The sequence below is a fragment of the Neophocaena asiaeorientalis genome, unplaced genomic scaffold (genome assembly GCF_003031525.2).
Source record: "Neophocaena asiaeorientalis asiaeorientalis breed wild unplaced genomic scaffold, Neophocaena_asiaeorientalis_V1.1 scaffold125, whole genome shotgun sequence".
NCBI lineage: Eukaryota > Metazoa > Chordata > Mammalia > Artiodactyla > Phocoenidae > Neophocaena > Neophocaena asiaeorientalis.
This window is the reverse complement of record NW_020174425.1, coordinates 1,457,145-1,481,716: the sequence shown is the minus strand read 5'-3', so window position 1 is coordinate 1,481,716 and position 24,572 is coordinate 1,457,145. Positions and strand designations below refer to the sequence as shown.

The 24,572-nt window shown below is 38.8% G+C and overlaps 1 protein-coding gene across 1 annotated transcript; it reads left to right on the top strand.

Annotated features, from left to right (window-relative positions):
* Nucleotides 1–275: 275 nt before the first annotated feature.
* Nucleotides 276–24,572, top strand: RWDD1 (RWD domain containing 1). Its single transcript, XM_024756700.1, has 7 exons — nt 276–712; nt 8,255–8,320; nt 10,126–10,256; nt 12,021–12,164; nt 12,874–13,006; nt 13,523–13,585; nt 22,773–24,572. Exons 1-7 carry the CDS (start codon nt 352–354, stop codon nt 22,892–22,894), a joined length of 1,020 nt encoding a protein of 339 aa, XP_024612468.1. The 5' UTR covers nt 276–351; the 3' UTR covers nt 22,895–24,572.

The following is a 24,572-nucleotide window of genomic DNA, read 5'->3' as shown; positions in this document are numbered from 1 at the left end:
CTCCCAACCACTGCGCCACCACGGAAGCCCTGCCCAGTGGATCTTACACTCTCGTGGGATGCCAAGAACTTGGAGGTTCCAGGAACGTAGAAATCACCTGTGACCCGCCACTAGCCATCACCAGGACATGCCTTTGCCCAGTCTGCCGCTGCCACAACGTCGTAACCCGGAAACCTGGTCCCGCCTCCGGTCCCAACTCCCCCAGAGTCCCGCCTCCAGCTACATAGTCACGCCCCCGCACGCCAGGCCGGCCTTAAGCCCAGACAAGTCGGGCAAGGTCGCGCCGCTGAGGGGCTTCTCAGGCTCAGGCCCTGCAAAGCCCAGGAACCAATCCTTAGGTGTCCATGGCAAATGCCAGACCGGGTGTCTTCCCTATCCCTGCAAATCCCGAGCGGGCGTGGGACAGGCGGCCCACCGGCCAGGCCCAACGAGTCGAACGCGGAACTAGGGAGCCGGCGGAGGCAGGCGCTGGGCTGTGGCTCAGCAGGCCTAGCCTGGCTTTGGGCCTCCGGCCTCTCAGCCGGGGACTCTGCGCCTGCGCCCGCCCGGCAGCTGCCTGCTCTCCCAGCGCGCCGCGGTCCCGGCTGCCGCGCGCCGCCTGGGTGTCTGGGCGATCCATGGGCTGCAGCGAGGGCCGCGATGACAGATTACGGCGAGGAGCAGCGCAACGAGCTGGAGGCTCTGGAGTCCATCTACCCTGACTCCTTCACAGGTGACTTACGCGGCGGCGGGCCCGCAGCTACTCGGGGTGGAGTGGGACCGGCCGCCACCGCCACGGCCCTCGGCATCCCGGGCCAGGATGGAGAAGGGAACGGAGAGGCCGTGTGGCCACCGCGCCCTCTTCTCTACTTCTCCTCAAGGGTTCAGGCATCTACGAGTAACTCTACGGCTGTTTTCTCTTCTTCGCTTGTTTCCTGAAATCTGAAAGTCCGGGCGAGGCTGGCGAGGTCCCTGGAGTCTCGGGCCTGGAATTCAGTCGGGGGCAAAACCAGAGAGTTTCATTGTCACTTAACAGCAGCCCGAGGTTTAGTGAAATACACGAATATAGATACTCCAAGTGGGAGTAGTCTTTCCAGTGCAGCAGAAGTGTCAGTTTTCACATTTTCACCTCTATTCAGGTAGAAGCTGTTTTTCAGACGATGGCGTTTTAAAGTTTGTGGGATTCAGAATTCTCAAAGTTACCCAGAATCCGTTTTGAGAGTAGCGTTGTCCCTGAAGTTTGTCGTTTTTCTTTTCTCTTCTTTCTTTCTTTCGTTCTTCTTCTTCTTTTTTTTTTTTTTTACATTCTGATATTCTGCAGAATGCCCCATGAATGAGGTGGCCCAAATTTCAGGTCCACTATAAGATCACAGGTAATTAGACCAATAGTAGGATATCATCAGGCCTGGCTTCCTCTTGCTAGAAGCAAGGTAGTGGAGGCTCAGGAGAGGTAAGTGCTTGCTCTGGGTTGGCCAGAAAGTTAGTGGCAGGACTGGTAATAAGAGTAAGGTCTGGGGCTTGGGATTCAGCTCCAGCTGCGATGAGGGGGAGCAGAAGATTACTTGGGAAGTTGGGCTAATGTGAAATATTAATGAGAAGTTCATTTGGTATATTTTAAAGGAAGAGAATTCTTCAGTATGAAGCCTTCAGATGATTCTGGAAATGCTGCAAGATAACCATATCAATATGGCTTCTCTCACTTTACACTCAGTTTTTGAGAGGTGATCTAATAAAGCCAACATGAGCGAGTATAGCCTAGGTTTGTGGGACTTACCTTCCCTATCCCTTCCTTTGAGTGTTGTCCATCACTGATTGTCAGAATTCAGAGTGTAAGGTAATGTTATTTTAACTCATAAACTCCCTTTTCATTGTTTAGCTTAGTTTTCTTAGCTCTACCCTTTGATCACTGCTTGCAATGGTAGCAAATTTTGTTCTGCTTTGCCAACAGGCAGATGTCTCTCAGCTATCCCTGTATAGCTCCAGTCCTGTTCATGTTCTCTCTCAACAGCAGTACAGCTGTGCTGTGAGGATGTTAAGGGGATGAGTGAAGAGGGGTTTGAGAGTGTCATTAACTGGGTGAGTGTGTATGGAGTCTGGCTCCCTTATCTATCCTTGCTTATATGTCAATGTCTAAATAAAATAGAATATAGGGTCAGTTGTTGGATATATTCTTAATCATGACGTTTGGTCATTTCCAGTACATTGGAAATGTAACAGGCATGAACACAGTGTAGGCAGAGATAAGAAAGCATAAGATGTGCTGTTGTTTTCATTTCTTTGGGCATAAGGTATCGCTCATTAACTACTGTGCACATAAGCATTTATGACAGTGATACATTTTTAACCCTAGAATAATTGGATGGTTCTTTCAAATTGTACTAAGCTCTGATGTAGTTCAGTATGTGAAATTCTTGTCAGATGCGAAAGTGCTTGAGGATTCTGAGCCAGGGTAATGAAAGACAATATGTGAATCTTTGACGCATCAAGTATTCTGCAATGTCAGCTGAGCCCACCTGTCTCTAATTCCTATCAGCATTCCTACAATGGCCTTGAATAAATTAAAATGAGATGTCTTGATTTATAGTTCTTTAGGAACTTTGATCAAGTTCTGTATGATACCTCAAGGAAAAGGCAGAGGGCTTTGGAATCATATATTTCCATGTTTGGTCTTTTGAAATTTTGAGGATTTGCAAGGTTTACTGTTTTACAGCTTTCTTTTGTGTTGATGATTTCATACTTTAATATTTTCATACCAGGTTTCAGAAAGAGAACTTGTTTGTGTCAGTTTGCCAAGGAACACTAATTGGTAGTTTTCAAACGTCACTTTGAATCACATTGAATATTAGATTTGGTAAATACTTTTTTTTTTAAGTACATGGTAGGGTGCTGACAGAGAAGCCTTTGTTAAGTACATCATGACCCCCTTGTAGATGCTGAAGAGGCACAATTCAGCCAGCCATAGTCCTAGGCACATAGACCTAACCTGACTTTAGAATTGTTGCTTGACTATTTGCAGAGAACTTTGGGCCTGATGTTGCATTTGTTGTGAAATATAACAGATCATAATACAGTTTCTTCTCTGTGCCTGTTCTGTAGCTTGACTGCACATTGATCCAATCCTTCTAACAACTAGCCTCCCAAAATGTAAATGGACTTTCCTGATACCACATTCTCCTTCAGTGCTTCACTTGACAAGGTCCTGCTAAGGTAGTTGAATTTAGTTATTTCCATTTCTGTGTCAAAATCCTGGCTATCGGGTGTTTTGTTGGAACAAATTGGTTAGCTTTAGGCTAAACAAAAGTCAGGTTCCCTTAATTCTCTTTGATCTTACAGAGAGGGGTACGTACGTAATCCTGTATTTGCTTATATTAGTACCTCTAAGTAACACCCATGAGCTTAACAGTTAAAATTGCATCTTAGAGATGGGGCAGAAGTCATCTTGTGAAAGCAGTTTTTCTAGGACAGTCAATTTCTAAGACCCAAAGAGACTTATTTTAACATGAACTGATCTGGTTCTTTGTGAAAACCTTAGTGTCATTTGTGTGTCCTGTTAGTGTACCTTTCAGCTACTACCTCCGTTTTCTCTGCTCTTTACAAAATCCTAAATTCTGTCTAGTATACCATCATCTGCCCCTGTATCACCTAACACTTATGCTCCTCTGCATGGTTCTTTCCGCAGTGCCCACCAACCTTATTCTTTTTCTCAAAAGTATTTTGATCCACTCACAGTGGTGGAAGTCTGGTCTCTAGTGAAAGCTAATCTTTCCTTAACTCGCCCCAACTCACAGTGTGTAATGCATTGGGATAGGATTATTGCTTCATGAGAACTCAGGAATAATTCATCTTTGCAAGTTCAATTCAGTAAGTTTCCCTATTTTAGTAACCTCCAAGCTTTGGAATATTATCCCTTTTCCATTTGTTTTTTAATTAGGTTAAGCTATGATAGAAAACCCCAAATAACTGGTTTTAAAAAGGTAAAAGTTTATTGCTCTTGCACATAAATGATAGATGTGTAGCTCTGGTGCAAGAATTCTTCAGGGACCCAGGCTGCTTCTTAGTTCTTTGTCATTGCTAAGATGTAGTCTCATGCTCATGGTGAAGATGGCAGCATTCCTTTTCCAGGCAGTAGGATAGACAAAGGAATGGAGGAAAAAAAAGAAGAAGAAGAAGAAGTAAAACACAGCAGTTTCTTAAGGAAATTTCCTCAAAACTATCAAAGGACTTATTTCTTTCTATCCCATTAGCTGGAACTCAGTCATTTGGTGAGACCTAACTGGAAGGGATGCTGGGAAAGATAGTCTTCGTCCTGGGTGGGCAATACGCTCAGTTAAAAATGGTATAACTGGAAGAAGGGGAGAGTGGATATTAGCAGTGTTCTCCAATATTTTTTTTTGTTTGTTCCTGGTTCACAGTTTTCTCTCTGTAATGGCAGTTTGGTGGAATGCGTATCAGCTCTTTGTCCTTGGACAAATCATATAACCTCTCCAAGCCTCAGTTTACATATCTATTTAATAAGGAATAATGTAAGTGTAAAAACTTTTTAACTGTTAAACAAATATAAGATACTCTTTACTAGAAATTTACCATCTTAGTTGTGGATTCTTCTAATAACATGGCTTCATAACTCCTGTCTTTATCAACGAACAGTTTTGATTTCTATTTCCTCCAACTGCATGGGGCCATAGCCACAGCTTGGATGGGCCATCTTTAAAATTTTGGCCTCTGAAATTCCTCTTTCTGTCTATAAGTTTTGTAGCCCTACGGTTTTTCATTCCCATGCTTTTAGTGACCATGCCTCTCATCATGAATTCTCATGGTTTGATAGTTTATCAGCTTCTTTCTTGTTCATCTTGCCTCCCTGTTCTGCCTAGCTCCCAAGGTCAGGCAGTTGAGTGATGTTCTTGCTAGCATTCCCATGTCCTCATTTACCACATGGGTTCCTCATTTACCAGATATTTAGTATACTTATTGTTAGAAGCGCAGTCTCTTGGGAAAAGACATCAGATAAATAATTTACAACACAATGTGATGATTCTTTCATGGAGGTTCATATAGAATGCAGCCACAGCAAAGGAAGAGGGGACGGTCTGAGTTGTTTTGGAGAGCTGAGGGGTGATGAGTTATGTGAATGAGACTGGGGGATGGGGCATATGTGCCAAAGCATGACTCTGTGAGAGCCAAATGTGTTCAAAGGACAAGTAGCTGGGTATGGCTAGAAAGTGGACAAGTAGCTGGGTATGGCTAGAAAGTAAAGTGAGAGTCACGGAAAATGAGACCTGACAAGTACGCAGGGGCCTGATCACAAAGGGCCTTGTTAGGGATTTAGATATGATCTTACAGGCCAATGGTTCATTCCCCATTACCCCTACCAACAGCTACTCAGACACATATAGCACGTAGGCACTGCCATGTCACAGCTGGATCTTTCGGTACTTAGCTGGCTTCACAAATAAAATAGGCTTCTCTTGAGTTTGTTTTTACCTGTCATGGCTGCTGCTTTTCTCTTAACCTTTGGCACTTTTTCCTCCTCTTTTGTTCCGCAAATTTAGGATCCCTTACATAGCTGACATTGGCCCTTATTTTTCGCTCTGTATTCTCTGGCGATTTCATTTAGTCGAATGGCTTTAGCTGTTACCTCTGTGGATGATCCCAAATTAAATTCAAGCCCAACTCTCTTTAGCCCCATTTGCTCATTTCTGATTGCATACTTGATACCTCCAACTGAAATTCCCTGTGTTCTTCAAATACATCTGGTTTTTCTTTTCTATTTCTGGTTTTTGTTATTGGCACTGCCTGCAAATTCAAGTTGTCACACATCACCATCTTAGATTTGTCCCTGTTCTCTGCTGTTCCCATTGCTCCCAGCCTAGTTCAGAACCTCATTAACTTTGCTGAAACGATTTCAGTAACTATCAAGTTTCATCCTGCATCTAGTCTTGTTTTTCCCCTTCCACTTTATGCACTGTTGCTAGATTTATCTTCTATGTTTAGAAATAGAATTCTGACCTTATTACTTCTGCTAAAGAAAGCTATCACTGTCCACACTAAACTTTCAGCTGTATATTTTCAACTTGTTTTATTCACTGCATAGACATTCACTAGTGGAATAATTTCTAATTCCTTGCATAGTCTTAAGCTTTCGCACCATTATACCCTTTGCCGTGTTACTCTATCCTGCATTCCTTTTCTTCATCTCTATTTACCAGTATGCCTTAATTCACAGCCTAGCTCAAATGACTTCCCTGGAATTTCTCAGCTGGAAAAATTTCTTTTCTTTTTAAATGAAACTCTATACAGTTTATATTCAGTCCTGCCAGTTACTGGCTATATAGCTCTTTTATCTCAGTTTCCACATCTATAAAATTGGGATGATACTATATTTAACTGATTTGAAGACACAGTTTTACATGTAAACATTTCTGAAATATGAATTTGTCTTATAATTGATTACATATCATAGTTTAATTGGTAGTTTCTTTCTTAGTGGTACATAAAGTAGGGTGCATCACATAATTGATGGCATCTTAAACTTGGTGAAATATGGTAACAGTATAAAAGCAGGATTTTGGTGTGAGAAGTAAAGGATCTTTGTGTAAATGCATAGAACAGCACAGGTGCAAAGTAATGCTCAATAAATGTTAGCTGTTGTTACTGGTTATAGGTAACCCCTAAATTACAGCCTCATGGAGCCCTAGAAAATGATAATAAGTTGGAATGTCATTGAGTTGAACCCTTATTTCTACAGTTGCAATGTTTATATTTCATGACATGTAAATGCTAAGGTTGGTCATGAAAAGAAATAGGAATGAAGTACATCAAATATATTTTACACACACTTGTTAGAAAAAAGGTAGGGCCAATCATATTATAAAAGCTTTATTATAATTACCTTTTAGGGACTTTTTCAGCATAGGCTGGACTGCCTGAGGCCTATTAAAATATGAGTCCAGTGAGTCTCTTATCTTCCTGACAAACACCTTTGTACTAATCATAGATGTTCATCATTGCTTCAAGTACTTTTAAACTTCAATTAAAATGAGGGAATATGTCTTGATTTTTTTTTTTTTTTAACATTTTGGCCGTGCTGCTGGGCATGTGGGATCTTAATTCCCCGACCAGGGATCGAACCCGTGCCCCCTGTGGTGGAAGCGCCGGAGTCTTAACCACTGGGCTGCCAGGGAAGTCCCCTGAAACTTTTATTGATAATTCATTTTATTGATAATTCATTTATTTATGAAGACTTCAGAAGTTCTCGAATAGGAAAAGCTGAGTAGTTTTTGTGGTGACTTCTTCAGAGAGCCCCTTACTCCTTCATGTCCGAAAGAGGCTGCTGAGCTGCATAGGGGTCAGGGCTTCCCAGGCCTGAAGTGAAGCACAGACTTTTCTTTTGGGCTCAGCAGCAATCAAGGGTGACTTGAATTTTCCTTGTTTAATCATCTAATGGTTCTGAATATTAGTTCAGCTCTTTCACTGAGCCAAACGTTATTGAGTTTCTAGATACTGCCAGGCACTGATCTAGGAGTTCTCAGAGTTTTTACAGTATTCTTATGGGGGGAATAGATCATAAACAGGTAAATAGTATCAGATAGACATCAGGCTTCAAAATAGCATATAAAGCTTTCTTATTTATGTAAATGTTGATTGACATGTCTTGCTTAACAAATTATAAGTAATTTGATACTTGGATTCATGGATAATTTTGTAATTCCGTGAAAGATGATAGATTTTCAATAATTTGTGAAAGAATAAAGCTTGGTTCTAGAGATGATATAGAAGAACGAGAGAGCTAGAAGACACAAACTCTAACAAATTAATATTTACTGTTTGTCATGGAGATTCTGAATTATATTTCAGAATATATAAGTATAAAAAGTAGTGATAATACTGAGTATTTATGAGGGGGTAGGTTCTGATGAGAAACATCAATATTTTTTTTGCCATTTCATTTGGAAATTTTTTAGAATGTAATTTTCCATGTATAGGTGGAAATTTTGAATTAAAAAGTAAATAACTTATTTTAATTGATTTGATAAAACTCAAAGAGGGTATCTATTATAGGTATTTTTTCCCCAGATTAAAGAAAACCCTAGATTTAAATAGAAATTGATGGACGTTTTATCGTTTGAATTGTTCTATTCAGTCTGTATTTATGGAAATGGAAATACAGGCTAGGAATCAGTTTCCAGGACTGGATATTGATATTTTGCTAATAAGAAAAAGCATGTGCCGTAGGAAGCATCTTAATAACTTAACCTCTGTGTATAATTTCTTGCAGTATTATCAGAAAATCCACCCAGCTTCACCATTACTGTGACATCTGAGGCTGGAGAAAATGATGAAAGTAAGTCTAATCAAAAATACTTTAGGTTCCTCTAAGCCCCTCTCTCGGGAATTTTATTCATTCTGCAGCCATTGTGTTGGGCATTGCATGTGCGGAGGTGCTAAGGTGCTGTTAAGAATTTAGTATGAATGTAACATATTTCTAGTCAGTATTTACTATGGAATAATGACTTCTAGAGAAACAGAGAGGAAGTCAAGGAGATGTATTCTGACAGTAAGCTTAATTCTTAAAAGTGAAACAGGAACATTAACAATACAGCAGGTAAGAAAAGGGTAGGACATATTTGTCAAGAACACTTGGCATGCACACGTAATTTAGTGGTCGTGTGGTATTCCTTGGCATAGCATGGACTTTTTCCTCTTTGGATATTTAGATTGTTTACTGGACATTTGCTGTTATAAATTGGGCTGGATAAATACCTATCTGCATTTTTCCCCTCTCTCTTTAGAATGGATATTGTACTGTTATTTAAGTATGTGTATACATAAAACCAAATAAAAACCAATATTATACAAGTGTAGAACTAAGACAAATGTACAAATTGAAATAAAAGAGCTATAAAACTAATAAATTAAAATTAATTTAAATTTGATACATGTTGGGGGAAGAGTGTCTTAAGTTCTTTTCTGCTTTTAGTCCAGTTCAGTTAATATTGTAATTTGATAAGAATGTTGTATAAGTTGGTGTTAACCCCAAGGATTTTGTTTTTTTCCTGTCAACTAAAATTCTGTCATGGGTATTCAGTAATACCATTTTAGTGGTATCATTTGATAACTCTAAATCTGTCTTGTAGAATTGAAAATGAGGTTAGTATTGATATTACTGAAATCTGAATTAAAAAGCTGTTGAATACAGTTATTTACATATATTTATATAGATAGATATTTATATATATTTATATATAATTATATAAACTTCTTTGTTAACGTCATACATAAAAATTAAAACAATATCAAGCCAGCACATTTGGAGGTGTTTTTTTTTCCATTCCCATGGAGAGAAATCTAGATTTCAATTAAAATCATCAATATCAGGAGGTTTTAATAATTAAAATGTGAGTTACAGGAAGGGCAAAATCTAGACAAAGGGTCATTTTGACGAGTAAGTTTTAACAGAAAATGTTTAGCCCTACTGCTTAGTTGGCGAAATTGAGAATTCATCATGCTAGGTAGCAGAGAGATACTTTGCACTAATGCGCCTGTAAGAATCTCACACCTATACCAGTGTCAGATCTGTGAATTGGCACAGGCCAAAAGACTGGGGGAGCATGTATGGATGAGTCAGGTTAAAAGTTTCTCTGATAGCCTCTCAAACTGTCCAGTTCACAGCTGTGTACTCCAGCAACCCCTTAGCAATGCCCTGCTGGCATTGTGCAGATAGCAGTATGGACTCCTGCACTGGAGCTGGCTCTGGTAGAGGCCTGAAAATGAGCCTAAGGTAGTACTTTTTCTATATGTCATATTCAGTGCATTTTGTTCATCTTAAGGAGAGTTTTAAAAAGAATGTGTTTTTTATCCTCTTTCTCTGATGTGCAGTATGATAAAGTACTCATAAGTAGTAGATGCGTTAGAAGTGATCTTTGGTATTCCTGTGATTTGTTTTCACTTATATTTGTGGTACATGTTGTTTATGTTAGTAATTATCTATCTGGTCTCATGGTAACCTTGTTTTTCTTTGTAGGAAAATCTGTTGTGCTACTTTTCATTGACACATTGTAAATTAATTAATGATCCAACAAAGATGTTGACCTCTCTGTACTTTACATTTTAAGGTGTTCATATCAATCTCTTATCTTGTGTCTTTAGCTGTCCAGACTACCCTCAAGTTTACATACAGTGAAAAATACCCAGATGAAGCTCCCCTTTATGAAATATTCTCTCAGTTAAATCTAGATGATAATGATGTCTCAGACATTTTAAAATTATTAGCATTACAGGTAAGGAAATAACAAGTTTTGTAATGACATTATTTTATTGGCCTTAAATATTTTACAGTAATGTTAAGAGTCAGAAAATGCTATTAAATATGTATAACCAGTGTTTTGAACAAGCAAAATTCATGATGTGTGTGTGTGTATATATATTCACAAAGCATCTTTATTTTTGTTTCCCACTGTACCTTTAAAATTTGAGTAAGAGAAGTTCTTCCTATACCCTTGTTTAAAACTCAGTTAACCCTGTGACTTGTAGGTGATAAAAAGTGTGATTAGGTACTCTAAGTTATAAACACAGTTAAAATTTGGTTCTCAGAATGCCTAGTCCCGTGTGCACTTAAAAATTCCAACTTAAAACTCCTAAACCCCCTGACCTGTTGCAGGCTAGTTGCCTATAATTTGGTAAGAGGAGTGGTGGAAAATGGGTATCAGAAAGTTCTTACCTGGCTAGTTCTGTGATGGGATGGGCTACTCACAGTCTGGGCATGGGGGATATTTAAAGCTCTCTCTTGCTTGGGTAGAGAGTTTTCATGGGATCTTCAGAGTAGGGAGTAGGGAGGGCAAGTAAAACCTTACTCCACCAGCTTAAAAGCAGAAGTCCTGATTTTGTTTTCTAAGAAGAACTGACATAAAACATGTCTCCATCATAAATGTGACTTGTATATTTCAAAGACTACAGATGCTCTAAATGCTGACATTTTAAAAATATCTGGAGCTATTAGAGAATGAAGAGGGAAAGGATATATCAAACATTAATTGATGCTGATCTGGGCCCTGTTCACTCTGTTACCCAGTGTGAAGTTATATTAATTCTCTATATTTGGTTTAACGTGCTTCTTGTAAAAACATTGCAGAGAGCCTGGAACAATATACTGTATTCAGTCAGTCATATATTAATGTAAGTTATTTGATCTGAATGATTTTGTTAATATGCATTTTATATTTCATTTATACTCAAACTCCTTTCTTTCAAAAAGAAAGTTTTGATTTCTTTCTGATACTTACCTGAGATCAGAGATAGAGCGCATATTTGTATTTTTTCCCCTAAAAGTAGTTATATTAATTTTTAGTTATCAAAATAATAAATTTATATTATAGAAAACTCAGAAAATAATAAAGAAGAAAATAAAGATTACCCTTAATCTCACCAGTCAGGTATAAATGCCTAATAACATTTTGGTACGAATTCAGAAAACTTTTTCCTACAGTAGCTAGCACTATCAGTTCTCCAGTATGTTATCATTATTTTAGTTCTTTGAGGGTATTTTAAGAGCTCTGACAATGGACTGAAGTTTGAGGGCAAAGTGATTTTCTAATATAATACAACAATAAAGAATGTAGGTACTTTTATGATTTATCTTTATGTATCCTTTTTTCTTTCTATTTGTAATGGTTTAAAGCTAAAATCATGAAAACATGCTGGAAAACTGATGTTGCTAGCTACTGCAGAAAAACGTTTTCTGAATTCTACGTACATTTATGATTATTACATAGAATTTATTGAAATTTCTTTTTTTCTCTGTTTTAGGTTGAATATGGCAAATTACAAGACTTTTAAAATGTTATTTTTATATATATGCTTAATTCTTAAGTGATCCAAGAGTCCAAACTTATGGTGTAACTGAATTAGTAATCATGTTATAAATGTATGAAGTGTAGTGATTATGCTGAAACACCTTTTTTCCCCCCACTGCTTAGTTAGTTGTTTTTATTTTTCTGAGAATTGTGTTTCTCACTACAACCGTTTTTTCTTTTTTGGTTACATAGACAGAAGAAAACCTTGGTATGGTGATGATCTTTACTTTAGTGACAGCCGTGCAAGAAAAATTAAATGAAATAGTAGATCAAATAAAAACTAGACAAGAAGAAGAAAAAAAACAAAAAGAAAAAGAAGCAGAAGAAGCTGAAAAGGTATATTTAAAAGTCAGGTTTTCTTTCATTATTCTTTAAATCTGTTTTTGCGGGGGGGGGGGGCGGTTTGTTTTTGCTTTTGGAAATTTCAGTAATTTGGGGGGAAACACAAAAAGAAGCACAGGTAAATTTTAATAAAGCTTTACTAAGTAAAATTTTAGAAGGTCCCTCATTTAGTTGATGTACATGGCACAATAATGATTAATAATCAGTTAGTTAAAGGTTAATAAAGCTTATGCAGGTAAAATCAAGAAATATAAACTATTTCACTTACGGTATAGAGTTTAGAATTATAAAGCCTCCACTAGAGTGATTTAAATATTTACTAAATGTAAAGAAAACCTTAGATTCTAAAATGAAGTAAAAAAGATAAGCAATGATGTTAGTGTTATGAATTGATGTGTATTTAAACATATTAATATTGACAGTAGCAACTTTCTTCTTAACAGTGAATAGCAGTGGGGACACATTACATATTATCTTTGCTTTTTTGTAATAAAAATTAAAAAAGGACTTTTCCAGAGTAAATTGCCAAAACCAATGAGAGTAGCCAATGCAGGCAGAAATCAGACTAAATATTTTAAACTTGAAACCATTTTTCTCTGTTTTTCCTGTGAGTGGCTGTATTCATTTGTCCAGAAGATCATTAGGCTTTATTTTCTAACTGTTGTATCATTTATCTCGTGGTGTGTCTTTTTTCTTTTCTAAGCAATTATTCCATGGCACTCCTGTTACAATTGAGAATTTCTTAAGTTGGAAGGCCAAGTTTGATGCAGAACTCTTGGAAATTAAAAAGAAACGAATGAAAGAAGAAGAACAAGCAGGAAAAAATAAATTAAGTGGTATGACCCCTCATATCCTGTTCCTTTAAGCCCTCCTATATTATTTCTTACATAGCAAGGGGATCACTTGGACAGATTTCTATAAGAAAATAATATACTTAGGCATCTAGGACAAAAAGAGAAAGCATTCTCTCCATATGGTGATGTTTCTTCACACATAATTATAATTAATTTTTATGGCTTATCTTTCATCTAAATATTGGAGTGGATAGATGTTGAGATATAACTACCATGACTTTTAGGATCACAAGCCTTAGGACTGATAGATTCAAACCCGTTTGTTTTTCTAGGACTCTGAGGCAGATTAGGTTTTCACTTCTTCCATTTTAATGCAAATACATTTTATATGCCTCTTAGCTACTCACTGAGTTCATAAATTGATTGAAATTCACAGAAAAAACAGGTTTTAAGACTTGTTTTTTTATAACTTGTTTATATTATTCTACTGTTTAAAGCATTGTAGGGGAGATGGAGGAAAAGTATGCCATTCGAGTTAAATATGTTTATTTCTTTTAGGGAGACAGCTATTTGAAACAGATCATAATCTCGACACATCTGATATTCAGTTCTTGGAAGATGGTAAGATAATGTTAGAATTCCACATGTACATAATGTGCTGTTTTTATTAAACCATGAAAATCATAGTGGGAACTTAATGTAAATTTTTCCTCCCAAGGCTATAAAGAAACACATTTTGAAGAATAAATTCGAATGTTTGATCAATTTATACATTAAACTACAGCAAAGTATTTTTTTGTAACATCTTTATTGGAATATAATTGCTTTACAATGGTGTGTAAATTTCTGCTTTATAACAAAGTGAATTAGCTATACATATACATATATCCCCATATCTCCTCCCTCTTAGGTCTCCCTCCCACCCTCCCTATCCCACCCCTCTAGGTGGTCACAAAGCCCTGAGCTGATCTCCCAGTGCTATGCAGCTGCTTCCCATTAGCTATCTATTTTACATTTGGTAGTATATATAACTCCATGACACTCTCTGACTTCATCCCAGCTTACCCTTCCCCCTCCCCGTGTCCTCAAGTCCATTATATATGTGTTAGCATATGGTATTTGTTTCTCTCTTTCTGACTTACTTCATTCTGTATGACAGACTCTAGGTCCATCCACCTCACTACAAATAACTCCGTTTCATTTCTTTTTATGGCTGAGTTATATTCCACATATATTCTTTTTATGGCTGAGTATATATGTGCCACATCTTCTTTATCCATTCATCTGTCGATGGACACTTAGGTTGCTTCCATATCCTGGCTATTGTAAATACAGCTGCAATGAACATTGTGCTATATGGCTCTTTTTGAATTATGGTTTTCTCAGGGTATATGCCCAGTAGTGGGATTGCTGGGTCATATGGTAGTTCTATTTGTAGTTTTTTAAGGAACCTCCATACTCTTCCCCATAGTGGCTGTATCAATTTACATTCCCACCAACAATGCAAGAGGGTTCCCTTTTCTCCACACCCTCTCCAGCATTTATTGTTTGTAGATTTTTTGATGATGGCCATTCTGACTGGTGTGAGATGATACCTCATTGTAGTTTTGATTGTGCATTTCTCTAATGATTAGCAGTGTTGAGCATACTTTCATGTGTTTGTTGGCAATCTGTATATCTTCTTTGGAAAAATGTCTATTTAGGTCTTCTGTCCAGTTTTGGATTGGGTTGTTTGTTTTTTTGATATTGAGCTGCATGTGCTGCTTGTAAACTTTGGAGATTAATCCTTTGTCAGTTGCTTCATTTGCAAATATTTCTCCTATTCTGAGGGTTGTCTTTTGGTCTCATTTATGGTTTCCTTTGCTGTGCAAAAGCTTTGAAGTTTCATTAGGTCCCATTTGTTTATTTTTGTTTTTATTTCCATTTCTCTAGGAGGTGGGTCAAAAAGGATCTTGCTGTGATTTATGTCATAGAGTGTTCTGCCTATGTTTTCCTCTAAGAGTTTGATAGTGTCTGGCCTTACATTTAGGTCTTTAATTCATTTTGAGTTTATTTTTGTTTATGGTGTTAGGGAGTGTTCTAACTTCATTCTTTTACATGTAGCTGTCCAGTTTTCCCAATACCACTTATTGAAGAGGCTGTCTTTTCTCCATTTTATGTTCTTGCCTCCTTTGTCAAAGGTAAGGTGACCATATGTGTGTGGGTTTATCTCTGGGCTTTCTGTCCTGTTCCATTGAGCTATACTTCTGTTTTTGTGCCAGTACCATACTGTCTAGATTACTGTAGCTTTGTAGTATAGTCTGAAGTCTGGGAGCCTGATTCCTCCAGCTCCGATTTTCTTTCTCAAAATTGCTTTGGCTATTCGGGGTCTTTTGTGTTTCCATGCAAATTGTGAAATTTTTTGTTCTAGTTCTGTGAAAAATGCCATTGGTAGTTTGATAGGGATTGCATTGAATCTGTAGATTTCTTTGGGTAGTATAGTTATTTTCACAGTGTTGATTTTTCCAATTCAAGAACATGGTATATCTCTCCATCTGTTTGTGTCATCTTTAATTTCTTATATCAGTGTCTTATAGTTTTCCACATACAGTTCTTTTGTCTTCTTAGGTAGGTGTATCCCTAGGTATTTTATTCTTTTTGTTGCAATGGTAAATGGGAGTGTTTCCTTAATTTCTCTTTCAGACTTTTCATCATTAGTGTATAGGAATGCAAGAGTTTTCTGTGCATTAATTTTGTATCCTGCTACTTTACCAAATTCATTGATTAGCTCTACTAGTTTTCTGGTAGCATCTTTAGGATTCACTACGTATAGTATCATGTCTTCTGCAAACAGTAACAGTTTTATTTCTTCTTTTCCGATTTGGATTCCTTTTATTGCTTCTCTGATTGCTGTGGCTAAAAATTCGAAAACTAGGTTAATAGAGGTGAGAATAGGCAACCCTCTCTTGTTCCTGATCTTAGGGGAAATGGTTTCAGTTTTTCATCACTGGGAACGATGTTGGCTGTGGGTTTGTCATATATGGCCTTTATTATGTTGAGGTAAGTTCCGTCTTTTCCTGCTTTCTGGACGGTCTTTATCATAAATGGGTGTTGAATTTTGTCAAAAGCTTTTTCTGCATCTATTGAAATGATCATATGGTTTTTATTCTTCAATTTGTTAATATGGTGTATCACATGATTGATTTGCGTATATTGAAGAATCCTTGCATTCCTGGGATACACCCCACTTGATCATGGTGTATGATCCTTTTATTGTGCTGTTGGATTCTGTTTGCTGGTATTTTGCTGAGGATTTTTGCATCTATGTTCATCAGTGATACTGACCTATAGTTTTCTTTCTTTGTGACATCCTTGTCTGGTTTTGGTATCAAGGTGATGGTGGCCTCGTAGAATGACGTTTGGAGCGTTCCTCTCTCTGCTGTATTTTGGTAGAGTTTGAGAAGGATAGGTGTTAGCTTTTCTCTAAATGTTTGATAGAATTCACCTGTGAAGCCATCTGGTCCTGGGCTTTTGTTTGTTGGAAGATTTTTAAACACAGTTTCAATTTCAGTGCTTGTGATTGGTCTGTTTATATTTTCTATTTCTTCCTGGTTCGGTCTTGGAAGGTTGTGCTTTTCTAAGAATTTGTCTGTTTCTTCCAGGTGGTCCTTTTTTTTTTTTTGGTACGTGGACCTCTCACTGTTGTGGAGCACAGGCTCCAGACGTGCAGGCTCAGTGGCCATGGCTCACGGGCCCAGCCGCTCCGTGGCACGTGGGATCTTCCTGGACCGGGGCATGAACCCATGTCCCCTGGATCAGCAGGCGGACTCCCAACCACTGCACCACCAGGGAAGCCCCAGGTGGTCCATTTTATTGGCATATAGTTGCTTGTAATAATCTCTCATGATCCTTTGTATTTCTGCAGTGTCAGTTATTCTCCTTTTTCATTTCTAATTCTATTGATTTGAGTCTTCTCCCTTTTTTTCTCGATACGTCTGGCTAATGGTTTATCAATTTTGTTTATCTTCTCAAAGAACCAGCTTTTAGTTTTATTGATCTTTGTTATCATTTCCATCATTTCTTTCTTTATTTCTGATCTGATCTTTATGATTTCTTTCCTTCTGCTAACTTTGGGATTTTTTTGTTCTTTTTCTAATTGCTTTAGGTGTAAGGTTAGGTTGCTTATTTGAGATTTTTCTTGTTTCTTGAGGTAGGATTGTATTGCTATGAAATTCCTTCTTAGAACTGCTTTTGCGTCATCATGTTTTCATTGTCATTAGTTTCTAGGTATTTTTTGATTTCCTCTTTGATTTCTTCAGTGATCTCTTGGTTATTAAGTAGTGTGTTGTTTAGCCTCCATGTGTTTGTATTTCTTACAGATTTTTTCTGTAAGATATCTAGTCTCATAGCGTTGTGGTTGGAAAAGATACTTGATATGATTTCAATTTTCTTAAATTTACCAAGGCTTGATTTGTGACTTAATAAATGATCTATCCTGGAGAATGTTCTATGAGCACTTGAGAAGAAAGTGTATTCTGTTGTTTTTGGATGGAATGTCCTATAAATATCAATTAAGTCCATCTTGTTTAATGTATCATTTAAAGCTTGTGTTTCCTTATTTATTTTCATTTTGGATGATCTGTCCATTGGTGATAGTGGGGTGTTAAAGTCCCCTACTATTATCATATTACTGTCAATATCCCCTTTTATTATAGCTGTTAGCATTTGCCTTATGTATTGAGGTGCTCCTATGTTGGGTGCATAAATATTTACAATTGTTATATCTTCTTCTTGGCTTGATCCCTTGAGCATTATGTAGTGTCCTTCTTTTTCTCTTCTAATAGTCTTTATTTTAAGGTCTATTATGTCTGATATGAGAATTGCTACTCCAGCTTTCTTTTGATTTCTATTTGCATGGAATATCTTTTTCCGTCCCCTCACTTTCAGTCTTTACGTGTCCCTAGGTCTGAAGTGGGTCTGTCGTAGACAGCATATATACGGGTCTTGTTTTTGTATCCATTCAGCCAGTCTATGTCTTTTGGCTGGAGCATTTAATCCCTTTACATTTAGGGTAATTTTTGATATGCATGTTCCTATTACCATTTTCTTAGTTGTTTTGGGTTTGTTATTGTAGGTCTTTTCCTTCTCTTGTGTTTCCTGCCTACAGAAGTTCCTTTAGCATTTGTTGTAAAGCTGGTTTGGTGGTGCCGAATTTTCTTATTAGCTTTTGCTTGTCTGTAAAGGTTTTAATTTCTCCGTTGAATCTGAATGAGTTCCTTACTGGGTAGATTAGTCTTGGTTGTAGGCTTTTCCCTTCATCACTTTAAATATGTCCTGCCACTCCCTTCTGGCTTGTAGAGTTTCTGCTGAAATATCAGCTGTTAACCTTATGGGGATTCCCTTGTATGTTATTTCTTGCTTTTCCCTTGCTGCTTTTAATATTTTTTCTTTGTATGTAATTTTTGATAGTTTGATTAATATGTGTCTTGGTGTGTTTCTTCTTGGTTTTATTCTGTATGGGACTCTCTGTGTTTCCTGGACTTGATTAACTATTTCCTTTCCCATATTAGGGAAGTTTTCAACTATAATCTCTTCAAATATTTTCTCCGTCCCTTTCTTTTTCTCTTCTTCTTCTCGGACCCTTATAATTTGAATGTTGGTGTGTTTAATGTTGTCCCAGAGGTCTCTAAGAGTGTCATCAGTTCTTTTCATTCTTTTTTCTTTATTCTGCTCTGTGGTAGTTATTTCCACTATTTTATTTTCCAGGTCACTTATCCATTCTTCTGCCTCAGTTATTCTGCTGTTGATTCCTTCTAGAGAATTTTTAATTTCATTTATTGTGTTGTTCATCATTGTTTATTTACTCTTCAGTTCTTCTGCATCCTTGTTGAATGTTTCTTGTATTTTCTCGATTCAATTTTCAAGATTTTGGATCATCTTTACTATCATTTCTCTGAATTCTTTTTCAGGTAGACTGCCTATTTCCTCTTCCTTTGTTTGGTCTGGTGGGTTTTTACCTTGCTCCTTCATCTGCTGTGTGCTTCTCTGTCTTCTCAGTTTGCTTAACTTACTGTGTTTGTGATCTCCTTTTTGTACGCTTCAGGTTCGTAGTTCCTTTTGTTTTTGGTGTCTGCCCCCAGTGGCTAAGGTTGTGTAGGCCTCCTGGGGGAGGGGACTAGAGGTTGTGTTCTGGTGGATGAGGCTGGATCTTGTCTTTCTGGTAGGCAGGACCTCCTCTGGTGGTGTGTTTTGGGGTGTCTGTGACCTTATTATGATTTTAGGCAGCCTCTCTGCTAATGGATGGGGTTGTGTTCCTGTCTTGCTAGTTGTTTGGCATAGCGTGTCCAGCACTGTAGCTTGCTGGTCATTGAGTGGAGGTGGGTCTTCGCGTTGAGATGGTGATCTCTGGGATAGCTTTCACCGTTTGATATTACATGGAGCTGGGAGGTCTCTGGTAGACCAATGTCCTGAACTCCGCTCTCCCACCTCAGAGTCACAGGCCTGACAGCCGGCCAGAGCACTGAGATCCTGTCAGCCAGAAAGAAAGAGAGAGAGAGAGAGAAGGAGAGAGAGAAAGAAAGAAAGAGCAACCAAACCAAAAAAACAAATCCAGCAATGATAACAAGTGCTAAAAATTATACTAAAAACAAAATAAAGCAAAAAAATAACAGACAGAACCCTAGGACAAATGGTAAAAGCAAAGCTATACAGACAAAATCACACACAGAAGCATACACTCACAAAAAGAGAAAAAGGAAAAAAATATATGTATCATTGCTCCGAAAGTCCACCGCCTCTATTTGGGATGATTCGTTGTCTATTCAGGTATTCCACAGATGCAGGGTACATCAAGTTGATTGTGGAGATTTAATCCGCTGCTCCTGAGGCTGCTGGAGAGATTTCCCTTTCTCTTTGTTCGCACAGCTCCTGGGGTTCAGCTCTGGATTTGGACCCTCCTCTGCGTGTAGGTCACCTGAGGGAGTCTGTTCTTTGCTCAGACAGGACGAGGTTAAAGTATCCGCTGATTAGGGGGCTCTGGCTCAGTCAAGCCACGGGGAGGGAGGGGTATGGAACGCTGGGCGAGCCTGCGGCGGCAGAGGCCAGCATGACATTGCACCAGCCTGAGGCGCGCCGTGTGTTCTCCCGGGGAAGTTGTCCGTGGATCCCGGACCCTGGCAGTGGCTGGCGGGCTGCACAGGCTCCCGGGAGCAGAGGTGTGGACGTGACCTGTGCTCCCACACAGGCTTCTTGGTGGCGGCAGCAGCAGCCTTAGCATCTCATGCCCGTCTCTGGGGTCCGCGCTGGTAGCCGCGGCTCACGCCAGTCTCTGGAGCTCGTTTAGGCAGGGCTCTTAATCCCCTCTCCTTGCACCCCGAAATAATGGTCTCTTGCCTCTTAGGCAGTTCCAGACCTTTCCCCCGGACTCCCTCCAGGCTAGCTGTGGCACACTAGCCCCCTTCAGGCTGTGTTCATGCAGCCAACCCCAGTCCTCTCCTTGGGATCCTTCCTCCGAAGCCCGAGCCTCAGCTCCCAGCCCTCGCCCGCCCCGGCGGGTGAGCAGACAAGCCTCTTGGGCTGGTGAGTGCTGGTCGGCACCGAACTTCTGTGTGGGAATCTTTCCACTTTGGAGGGTGATCTCTGTGTCTTACTCTTCCGCCATCTTGAAGGTCTCCCCCCAGCAATGTATTTTTTTAAAGTTTTATGATAACTTAAGCAATATCAAAGATAGCAATAGATAAACAATATGGTCACATTTGCCTCTAACAACTAGTAAACCAGGTCACTATGACTCAAGTGACCTGTTTTCTTCAAATTTCTAGTATCACAAATCTATGGTCTGTCATGGAGCTTTATAAAAACCTCAAACATAGAACTAACCAAAAGTCTTAGATTTTATATCACTCTCACTGTCTTTGGCACCTCTAGTCCCTTGTGCTTTCCTTTTCTTTTTTATCCTGACCCTTATGCTCTTGCTGCCTTTGCCCATCCATTGTCCATCCATCCACAAATATTTATTGCATCCCTGTAAGGCAGGCATTGTCCTGCCCGCCGAGGATACAGCAGAGAAATTTAGACAGATTTCCCTGCCCTCAAGGAGCTTGAGCCCTATGTGTATCTCTTAAACTGAGCTTCTTACTCAGTCACCCCTCCAGTAGCTCCCTGGGTTCTGTACTTCATCGTCCTTCTGTCATGCCCATTATGCCAGCTGGGGATCCTCTAGCATCTGGCCTTTCGACCTTGCTCCTGGACTACCTTCTGGAAAAGGTTAAGAAGGTTAAGAATCAACTATCTGTTGAGGTGGCCCACTGCTAAATCATGCTTCTTAACCTGAGCTGGGCTCCTACTGACACTGAGCAATTTTTTTAAATTTTAATATCTTGTTACATTCTTGTTCTGAGATTTTTAGTCTCAAAAAAAAAAATTCCAAAACCAAAAACCGTGAAACAGAAAACAAGGATATCTTCATCTATCCTCCCTCTCATTTTAGGAGCTTATTTTCCTTTCTATTTTGTTGAGAAGTTTTAGATCCAGAAAGTTTAGTCTCATTTTCTCTTGAACTTTAAGAGTTTTACTGTCTTTACTCATTTTTGACTCTTTTCCTTGTCTAATGGATCAAGTGCCTCCTTATATCCAGTAACTTACCCAAAGCTCTCTGTTGATTCTGCCTCTGAAATGTCTTTTCAGCTCTTTCCTCCTAATTTGAAAGTTTTGTTATTTTTCAACTGGACTTTAGTAATAGCTTCATAAATTATTTCCCTGCCTCAGTCTCTTCCTCCTGGTGCCCTTTCCTACCTTGTAGTCACCACCTCTGAGGTGGTATTTCTAAAAGCCATGTGTAATGATGCCATTTCTCTCCGTACGGTCCTCTGCTGCTTAGAGGGAGAGGTTGACCTGCACAGTCGTTCAGTTTGGCCTTCATCTGTGTTATCTCCAGATGTTTTTCCTCAAGAATCTTGTGTTCCACTTAGAAGTATTCAAGGTCTTAGCTCTTCTCTCTGCCTTTGCTTAACCTACGGAGAATTGCTTCATCCTGGCCCCTTTTCTTCTGGTTGGGTTCAAATTTATCATGAAGATATTTCAGATGTCGTCTGCTCTGTGAGGGCTTCACTGCTCCTCCCAGGCTGAGTCAGTTATTCTTCGGCTTGGACTTGACAAATTGTATTTTATCACTGAACTGCTCTTAGGCATGAAGCAAGACTCCTTCTCATTAAGTTGAATGTCAGTGGACTAGAGTCTGAGAGGGAAAGAAGGTAAACAATGTTTGGTGATTTAAGAGTACTGTAATATCCTACTTTATTTACTACAGATAGACTGAAGAGTGAAGATGTTTCATACAAAGCCTGGGTGTTACTTCCTATAGGGCTTAGACATTTGGAATCTTAGAAAGGCATACCACTGGTTACAGGGGAAGTGGGTGAGAGTGAAGACCAAATTTGTCAATTATAAGTATAGTTGAGCTTTAATGATGTATATATCTCCAGTATTGGAAGAGATAAACTCTTGGTACAGGTCTCATGGTCAGTGATAATCAACTTTGTATCATCATTGTCTTCAACTTATAACATGCCAGATCATAAATAATTCATTCTAGACTGGCTTTTTTTGTAGCTGGATTTTTTAGACTATGAACTGGACGCATGAAGTTGCTCTTAAAATGTGTGAGTCTCTGCTGACCAGTGCAGATCACTGCTGGTATGAGTAGTAGTTCAGGATTTTGTCACTTGCACCTCGGATGCACATTTACGAAGTCTCTGTTTGGTACTGCCATTCGGTTGTATCTTTTATTTCTGAGTGTAAGACTGCAGGGGAAATCTTCTGTCTTTTGCAGCTGGAAACAACGTGGAGGTAGATGAGTCTTTGTTCCAGGAAATGGATGACTTGGAGCTGGAGGATGATGAGGATGATCCAGACTACAATCCTGCTGACCGGGAGAGTGACTTGACCGACTAATAGACTAGCCCGTCTTCAGAGAGGCTTGACTGCCATAGCATCTGTGGCTGTGCTAAGAGGGTGTTGATTTTCCTTGCTTTTTTCTAAGAAAAAATAATTTTCAGGAGAGTATTCTTCTGATGGCTTTCATCATTGAACTTAATAAACTGATCTTAAAATTTCAGATATAAAATGTTCAATTCCTCTTATTGGTGGGAAGAAGGCCACATGTTTAAAATCATTTAGCGTTGGAGAGAAATTCTGCCTAAAACACCAAGACTGGAAGGTCAGCTGTTGCTGTACCCAGGTGTGGGTTTACATGCAAGGAATTGGAATAACTTGGAATTTCTGTGCTAGAGACTGGTGGCTTTTGAATTCTAAGGTTTGTCATTCATATAAAATATTAGAAGACTGAGGCGAACAGAGCATTAAACCTTCTGAATTCTAGCCTTCGGGCATAGTAAATTTAAGTCTTAACAAAACCAGAAGCCCATATAATAGTCAGGAGTAAAATGGACTTTACTCATATAGTAGTATCTGCATCAGAATCACTTTGGAGCTGTTAAAAAGTGTGCACTCCTGGTCCTTTCTCAGTGGAGGTTAATAGACACTGAGCCCCATTCTGAGCTTTAAAACAGTGAAATCTCATACCTGTGACACAGGTGATGTGATGCACACTCCTGATGAAGAACTGAAATTGTGATTTTCCCCACTTTTCTAATTAACCAGTCTGAAGTGGTTTGAATTCTTGGGATTGTACACTGTCTGCAAGAGTACCACACATCCACATTCATGCACACATTAGACCTTTGTGATAATTTGGAATGATCGACTTGGGGGCTCCAGGTAGGAGAGCCAGGCTTCGTGCAAGTTATCCAGTCATTGCAGTTCTGGAGGATTGAATCTTAACCGCAATAGGAAATCACTTGTGCTATTGCAAATGGCTTCCTCACTCAGAAATACTATAAACCCACAAACACAGCAATATCAATCCATGTTTATTTTTGAAGTCAGACCTTATGATTAAAATAAAGTTAAGACAGAACTATCATTGCGGAATTTAATGCTTTTCACCCACCTTGATCCTGACCAATAAAGAGGAATAGCAGTAATGTTCAGTATTTCTATGCAGAGAGAAGTCCAAAAGTTTGTTACGTGAGATTTTGCTTTTCCTAAGGAGAGATCCTTTCTGCAGCTGATCAGCAGTTGCATAAGAACCTGAAGGAGTGGTTCAGTTAAGAAAAACAGTCATGAGCAGTGTAGTATGAGGTCAATGAAGACTTGACCTTGAAGTATCAAGAATGATTACACTTGCCCCTCACATAATTTTTTAAAGTCTAAGTTTTACACATTTTCTACAGATATTGAATAACCACCTTTGTCATTTCAGAATGTAGGCAGACCCTAATGAAATGGAAATAAAGACAACCTGGTTAGTTCTAATGATAATCCCAAATATTTTCACCCGGAGTAAAAATTAACTTTACTGTTGGCTTTGTATTCTGGGAATTAACCAAAGACTCTGCTTCTCAAACTGGAGCACACTTAATTCCTGGATGTGTAACAGCATGACTGGTAGTATTTGAAGCAATAATTGGCCCGTCTTGAATTATCAGTTTTGCTCTTGGATTTGGGAAAATTTTTGTTTTGGTTTTTCTACTCGTGTTAACTTGTATACAGTATTATTAAGTTAAAAACA